The 14,668-nt window shown below is 36.3% G+C and overlaps 1 protein-coding gene across 1 annotated transcript in view; it reads right to left on the minus strand.

The window, feature by feature from the left end:
• Positions 1-14,668, minus strand: part of LOC107563826 (partitioning defective 3 homolog) — an 85,980-nt gene that overhangs the window by 57,879 nt on the left and 13,433 nt on the right. The window contains exon 2 of the mRNA XM_016248792.1: positions 10,016-10,117. Coding sequence (XP_016104278.1) covers positions 10,016-10,117 — 102 coding nt within the window. The remainder of the gene's footprint in view (positions 1-10,015; positions 10,118-14,668) is intronic.

Here is a 14,668-nt window from a genome sequence, read left to right on the forward strand (position 1 = left end):
GTTAAATGTTTGGGGGCGGGCTTTTTTTTGGGGGGGGGGGGGATTTATAATATAAAAATATATATTTAAAATAAATTACATTCTTTTGAGCTTTCTATTCATCAAATAATCTTGAAAAAAAAAACAGTTTTCATAAAAACCTTACGCAACGCAACTTTTCAATATTGAGAAATGTTTCTGAAATGACCAAATCAGCCTATTAGAATGATGCTGAAAATTCAGCTTTGCCATCAGAGGAATAAATTACATTTTTAAATATTAAAATAGATACTAAAATTGGCAACTTTCATCAGCAATCATTAGCCAAAATGCAATACTCATTGGTGTCATAACATACAATCTGACCAGTGCCAACAACTATAAAAGACAAGAAAAATCACCCACAGCCAGCTTTTCACTTGATTATTCCTTGGAAACTCTGAAACATAGTTACTTCTGAGTACAAGGAGTCATGTAGCTTTATGAAGTCTGTAGAGAGCTTGAGCGTGTGTGTGGTGTCCTCATTTAGAGCAGGACGCTCTCATCACTGTGTCCCTCAAGACACTAGTGTATTTGGGACAGAAGGCAACATCTCATGCTACAAAGTGAACATCTGGTCTCAATTATGCATGTGTGTGTGTCAACATGAATGATAACGCTTGAGGCACTGGTTCAGTGGGTGGGTTGAAATAGTTGGACACACCCAGTGCATTTGAGGCTTGGACTGACTGATGGAGATTTGGACCAATCACAGAAGCGCTGCTGAAGGGCATATTACCCAGAATCCACAGGGATGGTCCCCCTCTGAGGCTTTTCATGAGTGTGTTTTGCAACCCACAATCTTGGATGTGGGAAATAAGATACTGAAATGTGTGTGTGACCCTTCTACATTTCTTCAAAACGATTGCTAATGTCTGTCAGAAAATGAGTGGTGATGGCTGTTTTGTATATAATTTTTTAAGAAGAACAGTCTGGATTATCTCAAACTTGATAGGTCTGGAATCATATTCGTGGGAACGGACATTTACGCAACTATTTGAGTGTGTTTGTACAATACACATGTTTAAAACTTTGCATTGTTAGAATTATATGACCGGCTTTCAGTGTTTCACAGCGGATCAGAGCTTCAGCTCTGATTGTTCAGAAAACGCACACACACACACACACACACAAAAACGCCCCACAGAAACCTATTTATCTATGACACAGATTCCCATGAGACAGATCTGCTCTTTGCACGTTTGAGGCTTAAACACTAAATCTGCTCAATCTTTCTTTCTCTCTCTCTCTCTCTCTCACACACACACACACACACACACAATTTACAAATCTAAACAGGGACATATTGCAGACTTCTATTGTTTTTAAACTCAAAAGCCACACCCTAACAAAAAATGTGCCCTTAAAAGAATAAAAAAAAATACACATTATTTACTATATTTAAATACAAATAAGGACACCTGCTACTGAAGATTTTGATTTCAAATAAAATGCTATTCTTTTGAACATTCTATTCAGAAAAATGTATGAAAAAATCTAAACAGGGACATATTGCAGACTTCTATTGTTTTTAAACTCAAAAGCCACACCCTAACAAAAAATGTGCCCTTAAAAGAATAAAAAAATACACATTATTTACTATATTTAAATACAAATAAGGACACCTGCTACTGAAGATTTTGATTTCAAATAAAATGCTATTCTTTTGAACATTCTATTCAGAAAAATGTATGAAAAAATTACCAGGGTTTCCACAAAAATATTAAAGGATTAGTTCTCTTCCAGAATAAAAAATTCCTGAAAATTAATTCACCCCCATGTCATCCAAGATGTTCATGTCTTTCTTTCTTCAGTCGAAAAGAAATTAATGTTTTTGAGGAAAACATTCCAGGATTTTTCTCCATACAGTGGACTTCAAAGGTGCCCAATGGGTTGAAGGTCCAAATTGCAGTTTCAATGCAGCTTCAAGGGGCTCTACTCGATCCAAGCCGGAAAATAAGGGTCTTATCTGGCGAAGCGATCGTCATTTTCAAAACATAAATAAATAAATAAAAATCTATATACTTTAACCACAAATGCTCGTCTTGCACTAGCTTGACCTCACGCATTACATAGTCACATTGGAAAGGTCACGCATGACGCAAGCGGAAGTACTGACCCAGTGTTTACAAAGCGAACGTGCAAGGAAAGTCAAACGCTCTTTACAAAAAAGGTAAAACAACGATGTCAGGCGATTTTGCAGTTGGTGGAGAAAACGAGATGGAGTTTTTCGCCCTACCCTACCTTTTTGAAGCGAAGTGCACAGACGAAGAACTAACTACTCGTGAATTTGATTACAAAATGCGTGAAGACGTGCATGCACATTCCAGAGCTAGTGCTCTAGTACTCTAATGGAGGCCAATGGGTTGAACACAAACACAAATGCTCGTCTTTATTTGTGGTTAAAAAGTATAAAAACATTTTTTTAAAGAAAACTACCGATCGTTTCGCTAGATAAGACCCTTATTCCTTGGCTGGGATCATTTAGAGTCCTTTGAAACGCCAGTTTGGACCTTCAACCCATTGGTTCCCATTTAAGTCCACCATACGGACAAAAATCCTGGAATGTTTTCCTCAATACCCTTTATTTCTTTTCAACTAAAGAAAGAAAGACATGAACATCTTGGATGACATGGGGGTGAGTACATTTTCAGGAAATGTTTAATCTGGAAGAGAAATAATCCATTAAGCAGCACAACTGTTTTCAATATTAGGAAGTCATGGAGAGTTGGACTCGTAACCCAAAGGTTGCGGGTTCGAGTCTTGTACCGGCAGGGATTGTAAGTGGGGGGAGTGAATGTACAGCGCTCTCTCCCACCTTCAATACCACGACTGAGGTGCCCTTGAGCAAGGCACCAAACCCCCAACTGCTCCCCGGGCGCCGCAGCATAAATGGCTGCCCACTGCTCCGGGTGTGTGTTCACGGTTTGTGTGTGTTCACTGCTGTGTGTGTGCACTTTGGATGGGTTAAATGCAGAGCACTAATTCCAAGTATGGGTCACCATACTTGGCCACATGTCACTTACAAAAAAAACTATATTAATAAGAATGTTTCTGAAGGATCATGTGACACTGAAGACTGGAGTAAACATTTTTAGCTATTAAACAGCTATTTTAAACCGTAATATTTCCCAATATTACTGTTTTACTGTATTTTTAATCAAATATATCTTGGTGAGCAAAAAAATAAATAAAAATACATATGCATACACTTACATATTGAAATAGGTGTCTTGGCAAACACATTTTAATTGGTCACAAGAAATAGGTTAGTTCATCCAACAAGAAATCATTTCATATGTACACACTTACACAAGTACATGATTTTCCCCACTACAGAAACAAAAGGGCAGCGCAGTGAAGAAAAACAGACTGGAAAACAATGGAGATGAAGGTGAAAGATATATGAAGACGTGAAGAATGTCTTTAGCTGGAGTGTATCCATGCGTGTGTTTCTTGCTACTTCAAATAATCCAAACCTCAACGAACTTTAGCATTACAAATAACACTGCATTGCTGTTCTTCTTAAGGATGAGTAATTCTTTCCTGGTTACCTAAACAAACATGACATCTCAAGTATTATTGGAAATACACACACAAACACAGTAGCATTACAGCCAAACCCGCAACAGCGGCGCTGAGAAATCCCTCCATGTGTTTCACAATGACTCTAAAAACAAGAACTCACTGACCCAACATCACAAATCACATCTTCACACACACTGGAGGTCAACAGAGGTTTGTATGCGCCAAGTGTGCTGACAGGAAGTTCCCAGGAGAACATTTGTATACTTCCTGTGAGTTATATTATTCATTTCCTCTCTTTAAAGGGTTATGATCTTTGAGCTTCACAATCTGCTGAACCCATCTCTCTCTGAAACAAACACACACACTCTGCCCTATAGCCTGGTTTACACATAACTGACCGTATGAGTCTGAACCCGACCAAAGGAAAGGAGAACACAGTTTATCTTTTGCTGGACAGTTACAGCTGTAGAATCTGATTGGATGAACAATTTTCAAAGCCGTTGTAAAACAGCCAGCACACACATACACAGAAGTGTCATGTGCCCCTTCAGATTCAGGTTAATGCATTTGGTATCAAGAAGCGGTGGGTAGCACATATATATTTCAACCAAATTTTGGAGTGTTTCTGTGGTAATTTTTGCCCGTTCCTCCAGTAGAGCATTTGTGAGGTCAGGCAGTCATGTTGAAGAAGGCCTGGCTCACAATTTCCATTTCAGTTCATCTCAAAGGTGTTCGATGAGGTTGAGGTCAGGGCTCTGTGCGAGCCAGTCAAGTTCATCCACATCAAACTCATCCAACCATGTCTTTATGGACCTTTCTGTGTGCACTGGGGAACAGTCATGCTGGAATAGACAAGGGCAGGTTACAGACTCGCCCATCAGACTGTCAAACAGAGAAGCGTGTTTCGTCTCTCCACAGCAGAGAGTCCAGTGGCAGCATGCTTCACACCACGTTTGGGCATTGCACTTGGTGATATGAGACTTGCATGCATCTGTTTGGCCATTGAAACATTCCATGAAGCTCCCACCGCACAGTTTTTTAGGCTGATATTAATACCAGTGGTAGTTTGGAACTCTTCAGCCTTACATATAAATAAAACAACGCCACTATTACAATATATAATATTAAAAAGTGTATAAATCAACATTGTCCAATAGCGACACCAGCAGGTAAATTTTCAGCGGGAGTCTGAGTCTCTCTCGCCTCCCCTAAGCCCATTGACTTTTAACAGACCCTATATAGCGTGCCGTGATTTTTTTGGAGGGGGGGGGGGGGGGGGGGGTGAACCATGACAAAGTGATGTGAGAGGAGGCAATGCCTCTATCGCGATATGATAAGATATGACTGGTTATGATTGGCTGTGATTGGTTAATGCGATAAATCCCACCTCTTGTGTTTGTGTGTGTTCACAAACCAGTCTGAATGAACAATATAAATGGCATTAATGGGAAGACTAATTTAAAAAGTAAGTAAACAACTCACACACTTAGATATAACCACTTTGTTACATCAAAATAAGACTTAAAATGGCATGGAAACATGATCTGTGGGAGTTTTTAGTGAGTAATCAGCTTGGTGAAATTTAAAGTAATCTTCGAAACTTGAAGCTTTGATGAATGATGATCTGAAAAATTCCAAAATAGATCAAAGTTAACTACTGAAAAGAATAGCTGGATGTAAGTTCATAAATAAAATATACTGTTTAAATTGTTACTGCCTTGAGTTATTATTTTGGAGAAGATGTTTAAAAAGTGCTTAAAAACACTAACTTGATAAGATTCATACTTGGCTTTAATAAATAGAATATTGATTACGTTGTTAATGTAAAAACATAAAATACAATTGTTTTTTCTTTCTTTTTTTGATAGTGTAAATAATGTTAATTTAACCTAGAAAATGTGACTGGAACATGAATTTACATTTGATTTAAAAAAAACTTCCTCATTTCAGAACACCACCGATTCTAGACCCATTTGATTGGACAAATGGTATTGCTCTAGTGTGCAAGATCAATCATTCATATTTTAATGTTCATTTGCCCAGATGAGAAATTTTAAAGGCATGTATATCTGCTCAATGTTGTCAACATTTAAAGGGTTAATTCACCAAAACAAATATAATGACTTTATTCCACATTTTCGTCTCTACTGTGTCACTTTGGACGCGCGTTCACGATGAGCGTGTGGCGGCGCACTGTCGTGAACGCGCGTCCAAAGTGACGCAGTAGAGACGAAAATGTGGAATAAAGTTTTTTTTTTTTGCGCAAAAAAGTATTCTCGTAGCTTCGTAACTTTACAGTTGAACCACTGATGTCACACGGACTACTTTCGTCAATCATCTTGATACTTTTCTGGACCTTGAACATGGTAGTTACCTTGCTGTCTATGGGAGGGTCAGAGAGCCCTCAGATTTCATCAAAAATATCTTAAATTGTGTTCCGAAGATGAACGAAGGTCTTACGGGTTTGGAACGACACGAGGGTGAGCAATTAATGACAGAATTTTCATTTTTGGGTGAACTAACCCTTTAAGAGTGAATTAGCATAGAGATTGCTTTAATGGAATAGTTAATTTAATGGTAGTCAATGACTTTCATAGCATTGAGAAAAAAAAAACAACGACAGATGACTACCAGCAAATGTTTGGTTACCAAATATCTTCTTTTCAGACAACAGAAGCAAGCAAGCATGCCCATCCTTAAGGAATTTTTGTTGCAAATTGTGCCGAACAACACCCCTTAACCCATGTAAAACCAGTGTCACTGAGAGCAAAGAGTCTCTTGTGGCTCATTGCTTCAATTCCTCATGAGGCCTGTTGCTAATGGAAACGAGCTTGTGTTTGAGACGGCCACACCAGCTCACAGCACTTCAATTATAACGCATCTATGCGATGATTAACTGGCCACTGGTGTCAAGGGACATCTTGGTCACGCTATGCACGTACACACACACACACACTCCAGATCATGTGGTCAGAACCGAACGCAACACTGCCTGCAGCACCAATTCACAGACACTTCCTGTGAAGACGCCATCACTCACACACTTCCTAAAGCTTTGAGGAAAACATCCACGCAAACAAGACGTCCACACGTACATTGTCTGACCAGAAGCAGCACGTTTAGATGCTTTAACATCCTGTTTATAACCGACCACCGCTTCCTGTCCAGTAGAGGATAGAGGACGTTATCACAGAAGGGGGTAGATTAGACATAAAAGAGCTGTGCGTTGCTCAATACCTGACAGAGGGCCAAACGTTAGCAGTTTCATTGTTCATTAAGACAAGCCATGGTGATAAAAAAGTGTGGCGAGAGAAAAAGAGAGAGAGAGAGAGAGAGAAAGAGAGAGAGATGCATGTTTAAGCTGAATCTTTGGTGCCCTCTACTGTCTTACAGCAGAACTGCATAGTCAAAGTTTTTATGTTTTTGTTTTTCAGGGCAAGGCGCTGCAACACAAATAAATGTAAAAAAATATATAAAGGCATAAAACTGAAATACCACATGTTAATATGAGGCTGATAAAATCAAGTAACAATCTAGTTCAATTAATTGAGAAAATGTATGTTTCATTTTACTAAACTTTTACAATGTACATAAAAAGAGAACATGGATGATAAAGAAATATACACCCACAAGAATTACACCATTAATGCAAAAACACAATTTTTGTTTTTACAAATTAAGGGAAAAGTTTATTTTCTGTGGAAAAAAATAATATATTAATTAATTTATTTTAATGTTTTTCAAATAAGTCTCTTAAGCTCACCAAAAATGCATTTATGATCAAAAACAGTAAGAAAGTTAGAGTAATATAGTGAAATATTTGAATATATTACATATTTTAATATATTTTAAAATGTAGCTTATTCATATTCCTTAGTTTCTTATTATTATCAAATATAAAAATGGTTGTGCTAGATCATTTATTTGTGTCTTCAGCATTTCTTTTTGAGGATTCTTTGATGAATAGAAAGTTTATTTGAAATAGACATTTTTGAAACACTGTTAGTTCTTTACCATCCCTTTTGATCAATTTATGCATCACTGCTGAATAAGTATTAATCTCTTTAAAAAAAAAGAAAAGAAATCTGACCTCAAACTTCTGAAAGGTAGTAAAACTGGAAAAACTGGAACCAATATAAGTTTATGATTCCAAAACACAGACATGAAGAAAAATTAAACAGAAATGACTACAAACTAGGTTTAGTTAAAGTTTTGAATCCATTAAACCACATAAAACATTTTAAATTATACCTGTTAACACAGTAACTTAACATAGCTTAAAATTCTAAAACTAAAATATAGAATAAATATTCTAAAAAACTAAAATAAGACACTATAAAAAAAAAAAAACATGTAAAACATATTTGAATTATACAGATTACATATTTAAATTAAATGCAAAACATTTAAATTATATAAATTTGTTTACTAAAATACCCTAAAATACTAAAATATAGAATAAATAAATAAACACACACACACACACACACACACAAACAAACAACTAATAATAATAAAAGGACAAGTAAAAAATAAATAAGTAAATTAAGAACACAAAACTATAATAACCCTGCTCTGAGTGTGTGTTTGCCTAGGTTTGTGCGTTTAGCCTGAAATGGACTTTGGTTTACCACAGACAATTATAAAACTGGTTATGGACCATTAATATTAGACAGTCCACATTTGTGCATAGAGATTTTAAAATACATGTGTGAGTTTCTGTGCTGTTGTGTGATTCTAAGTTGAATGAGTTACACTAAACCATATTAAAGCGGTATTGTAGCACTTCCTGTTAGCGGACAGTGTTTCCTGTGACCACAGGTGCAGCCGGAGTCATTCAGTAAATCTGTGTGAGATACCAGGATGTGACGTGCGCACTGGCTGATAGAAGGTATGGCCCTTTTAAGGTAAAACTAGACACTATCAGCTATAAATGTGTGCGCGTAACTGTGGTGGAATGATCTCACACGCTCCCTCGGGCACAGATGTGAAGTGTCTTTTATTTCACACAGAGAACTAAAATAACACGCACACGCCCAGACACACCCACCACATCAAACACACAACTACATTCTAGCAAAGTGTCTGTGGTCTGGGTAAACCGATATCATCTGTTCTGGGTCAGCAACATGCTGCAATGTGGAGAAGACAGCACACTGCCGTGTTTGACCAGAGGGGGGCAGAGTTACCCTGCACAAAACCAAAATCTCTCTGTCATTTTAATCATTCATCCATTCATTTTTCTCATTAAATATTCACAACTGTTTACTTTTATGACTTTGACTGTACAGTACAACTAATTAGAGATGCGCCAATATTAAAATTCTGCTCGGTACCAATTAGCCTGATTAGAATTCTATTGTCAAAATAAACCTAAAATAAAATTGTGTTTTTAATTAAGTTAGATAATGATTATAATTATTGTTATTATAATAAATATTACTGATATTTTTAATGTGGGACTCAAGCCATATAAGTACAGGAAACATCCACATTATGTAGACTGCTATTAATACAATTACAATTTCCAAACAATAATAATAACAATAATAATACCACCAACAACAATAATTATTATTATTGCCAATAAGTGATAAATGACCAAAAATAAAATTGTACACCATTGTCAAAATAAAACAAAAATTAAAGTCTAAACTAAAATCTGTTGTTTTACATTTTTAAATGGTTTAAAATTATATTTTGAACAACAACAATCATTTTTTGTTGTTATTATTGTTATTATATCATATTACTGATATTATTAATAAGGGACCCAAGCAATGTACATGTAAGGAAAAGGAAATTCACAACATTACAAAGACTAATAATAATAAATAAATAAACTAATTAATGTCATTGGCATCACAACATTATAACTTACAATATAAAAATGGATATTTATTTAATTTTTTGCTAAAGATTACAATCAACAATGTTATTAAATTAATTAATTTTTAAAGATTACATTAAGATAAATTTAACTGTAAAATATTATTGATCATGCTAAATTAAGTACCCAATATCGAAAAAAAGATACTACACTATATAAATACTATTGGTGGCTGTCTAATTGGTAGCTGAAGGCATTAGCAAATTATCTAAAAAAAAATTTTTTAAAAACACAAAAGCAGTGGAATGCGTAGAATGTGTTATGAATGACGGAGGCTGGAATTCTGTGGAAACCTGTGGAGTTTCTGCAGATGCAGATTCCATTCAGGTCTAGTGAGTGACGCCTCAATAGAAAGAATCACTGGAGTTCAGAGCAGTGTGTGTGAGTGTGTGTGTATGTGTGTGTGCGTACGTGAGTTCGTCCTCAAATTAGGTCATGGTTATTGGGAGACAACAGTCATCTGATACCTGTAACTAAATATATACTACTAAAGCAACACAAAGGAGCGCTGCCCGTTTTAGAAGAGAATGCTAGCAGTGAGTGTGTGTGTGTGTGTGTGTGTTTGAACGCATATCTCACTCTGTCTTTGTCATCGGCCACATCACACAGAACATCATCCAGGTCAAGAATTCCTCCATCACCGTGTTCCAGCCGGTACACCTGAACCCAGTACTCTTCACCCTGAGAGAGACACACAGAGACAACACGGTAAACTTCTGTTTGACTTTAGCTTAAGTGAAAGTATTTCTACACCCCTGGACCTCTCTCTCTCACACACACACACACACACACACACACACCATCAGGACACTCTAATCAATGAGGAAGAGCACACACACATAATGAGGGTTTAACTAATCAGGATAATGCACCTGAATCTAGACCATCACCCAGACAGGACAACACACACACACACACGTCTGGTCAGCTATCCTTGTAGGGACTCTCCATAGGCGTAATGGTTTTTATACTGTACAAACTGTATTTTCTATCGCCCTACACCAACCCTACACCTAAACCTACCCCTCACTGAAAACTTTCTGCATTTTTATAATCTCACAAAAAAAACATTCTGAATGATTTATAAGCTTCTGTACCCATGGGGACCTCAATTTAGGGGACCTGTATTCAGGTTTAAGTCCCCACCGGTGTAGAAAAACATGTACACACACACACACAAACAAGATCAGCACATAGCCACAGACAACAGAGAGCAACTGTAGGTCAAAGCCACAGAGAGAATGAGAACCGAACTATGGGACAGCAACATCTGTCAATCAAAACTGAAATGCGCTTTCTGCATTTTTATAATCTCACAAAAAAAACATTCTGAATGATTTATAAGCTTCTGTACCCATGGGGACCTCAATTTAGGGGACCTGTATTCAGGTTTAAGTCCCCACCGGTGTAGAAAAACATGTACACACACACACACAAACAAGATCAGCACATAGCCACAGACAACAGAGAGCAACTGTAGGTCAAAGCCACAGAGAGAATGAGAACCGAACTATGGGACAGCAACATCTGTCAATCAAAACTGAAATGCACTTTCCAGACAGGGGCCTGCAAAAAAATAAAAATAAATCACAGTAATAATGCTTAATATAAAGTGATTATGTAATATTTAATAGAATAATATTTAATAGAAATAAGATTAATATAAGTAATATTTAAAATATCTTACATAAATACTACTACTACTACTACTATAACATTAACTATTATTATTATTATTATTATATTTATTCAGGGACCCAAACCATATAACTGTAGGAATGACCAGAACATCGAGACTATTATTAACAAAATTATGATTATTTAATAATAATAATAATAATGATGATGATAATAATAATAATAATAATAATATTTAATATAAATTGAATAAACTGTAATGTAATATTTTAAAGAAATAATAATGATATAATAATAATTATACTACACCTAATAATAATGATAATAATCATTACCATGATTATTATTAGTAACTACTATTGTATTAATTATTGCTCATTTGTTGTACATTAATTATTCTTATTATACTAATACTAATATCAAAATTCATAAAATAAATTAAACAATAGAAATTCATACATATTTATATGAATACTATTTATTGGACAAACATTTTTATAGTGCTGGATGAATCATAAATGTTTTTGTTCTATTTTCCTGGAATAGTTTTTATATTAAGAATTTTTTGTTAATATCTGCTTGGCCTCGAAGCATATAGACATGATCTAGCAACAGATCCCCCAAATATGATTTTATGAGGTCATTTAGCTGCTTAGAAAAGAGAAAGTGCACCTCTGTATCATAAATGGTACAGGTTTTTATTGCGCCTAAGTTCAGGGGTTTTGAAAAGCTGCAATCAACTCTAATCAGTTATTTAAAAACCATCATCAAAGCATAAATAGAGTTTAATCACGGAGTCAAAACAGTCTACAATGAACAAGTAACTGCTTCATTTTGCAGGCCAAATCATGATGTCACAATGTACCACGGCTATGAACCAATCAGCGCTGACTCTACCTGCTTAGCCCAGCCCTTTTCCTCCCGGAGTCTCTTCTGCAGAGAGAAGTGATGCTTCCACATCTCTAACCATCACAATCTGTCTTTCTCCACACACAAAAGAAACCAGACTAGCTTCAAGACCCTTTCGGTCTCCTCGTCATTCCTTTCTTCCTCTCGGTTGAGAAACAAATAATACCAAATGAGGACGCGTTCAGTAACGTGAGAAGTTCACTCTCAGAAAGACCTGTGTGTGTAAGCTGAGAGGATTGTGCTGTCAAAGACAAGTGTGTGCATTTGATCCGAGAGCCCATGTCTTATTGAGCAGCCGAGGAGGAGACATGTACACAGCAACCGGATATTCAAACTTACTTTACGCTGCTATCCTAACTGTGTTTGTGTGGGTGGGTGTATACATGTGTGATGTTTATTAATGCTTTGGCAATGTAATCCCTCGTTTCTGATGCTAATAAAGCTTCTTAAAGTCTCCTGACAGAGAAAGCGCATGTCCGCTAACCCAAACATGCAGTCCAACAAGGGAACATCAGTCTCCCCCAACAGAGAGCAAAGTGTTTTCATGAGAAAGAGTCTTTATGAAGCCTCTCTTTTCAACAAACTGGCTCTCTTTCTGCAGGATACAGGAAATAAGAGTCATTTCGCAGTGCTAACTCATACACACTCATGTTCAGCTTAATGAGTGTTTACTCTAAAGAGGTGAGCGGGCATCTGAAATATTTCAAAATGTGACAAACAACGGTAAGGAATGTGTTCTTCTTACCGTTTTTTGCTACATTTTGAAGCATGAAAAATTTCACAGGCTGGTTGGGAATGTTTACAAAGAGTCATGAAAACAGGAATTCTGTGTAATCGTCTACAACATGCTGCAATTCTGTGAGGAGTACACCACGCTTTCATTTGATTCAGTGACGTGAAGATCCTACATTCAACTGATGAGGAGATCCAGATCAAGAAATGATTCAATTTGACTGGAGAGGATTCATTCGAATCACTTCTGTAAAGAGATTCAGTTTTGAGGTGATGTTCATAAGATTTTTTTTTTGTCAAAATACATTCTATTAACTAGGGCTGCATGATAAATCGCATGCGATATTTAACGCGCATCTTGTCAGAAAAGCCGGTTCTGTAATCAGCGGTAAATCTCCATCATGTGCGTTGTTCACTGACGAGCTGTGCAAAAAATCGCGTGAATATGAACATGGTTTTGCGTAGCTCGTCAGTGAACTACGGCTCTGTGTAGCTAATGCTGCTCAATGTGAAAGCACGCATGTGATGGAGATTTACCGCTGATTACAGAACCGGCTTTCTGAAAAGATGCGCGTTAAATGGCGCATGCGATTTATCGTGCAGCCCTACTATTAACCCAGTTTATTGTTTTTTGACTACTACAAATATTAGGGATGTAACGATTCACTCAACTCACAATGTTGATTTCACAATACGATTTTATCACGATTTTTTTGAACAAAATTTGATTTAAAGACAAATTATATACCAAAAAGTGTCCTTTTATGGACAAAACTTGGACAAAATGCTGCACTTTTCATTGTGAAATTGAAATGTCAAATAAAATGTATTTGACATTTTAAAACATACAGCAAATCAAATAGATAAATAACACAAATAAAGGAAATTTCTCCGTATAAACAAACTGAGGCAACCACTGTATTTTAATGACATTCCAAGATGCTGCGTACATGCAGCATGCATAGTTTTTTAAATTTCAAGCAAAAACAGAATGGTCTGACTTTAGTTTTGTGAAACCAAGCTAAAAAAAAAACAAGCAAAAGAATGCAAATTCACTCTCTGACAGCAGATGGTGCTTATGGAACAGCCGAAATATAGCGTTTCAAAGCAGCGCTGCTCTTATGAACACTAATTTATACTAGGGATTGGCGATATTTTATCGTTTGCGATATATCGGTAAAAATTCTCCCCACGATAAGAATTAGTCTTTTCGCGATAATAACGATAAAGTCTAGTTGTTGACATATTTCTGTGTGCGACATCGCGGAAGGCGGACGTGAAATTGAGGCGGAGTAGCCTATATCGCTAAATGAGGAGCTCAAGCTCCTTTTACAATCTGTAACTGGTTTGGTTAGGGCTGTACAGTGCACAAAAAATCGGTTTGAATAAATGTACTAAAGTAGCACGTACAATACAGTTTTGCATGTGTATGAGCCTGTTTACAAACCTGTTGTCCAACAAAGATATAATTTATTGACATGCTTTTTCTCCAAATTAACTTAATAACATAGTCGAGTGTTTGAAATACTTCTTTTTGTGACCAGAAGCGGTTTCATATTACAGAATGATAGTATTATATACAGTGATAAAGGCCATGTCGATTAACACTGCATTATAAATATACTTTTCTTATAAAAATACCCAAGATTGAAGAAAACAGATAATTTGAGATAAACCATATATTTTGTGCAATCGTATGTTTATTTTCTTCAAGTTTCATCAGTTAAAATGTCTCTATCTCCGATTTGGGTTTTATTCAGCGATAACTGGATACCTTCCTGGAGCGTGGTCAGTAGTATTACTTCTGCTATGGATATTTGGAGTTTCTGTGCAAGACCGCCCTCCGGCTTCTAGTATGAATTAAACAGTCTTTACATTATGCGTGTACTCATTAAAGGCAGGGTAAGCGATTTCTGGTGGCCAATGTTGATATTTGAAATCACCAAAACAAAC

The sequence above is a fragment of the Sinocyclocheilus grahami genome, unplaced genomic scaffold (assembly GCF_001515645.1).
Source record: "Sinocyclocheilus grahami isolate Dianchi unplaced genomic scaffold, SAMN03320097.WGS_v1.1 scaffold890.1, whole genome shotgun sequence".
Taxonomy (NCBI): Eukaryota; Metazoa; Chordata; class Actinopteri; order Cypriniformes; family Cyprinidae; genus Sinocyclocheilus; species Sinocyclocheilus grahami.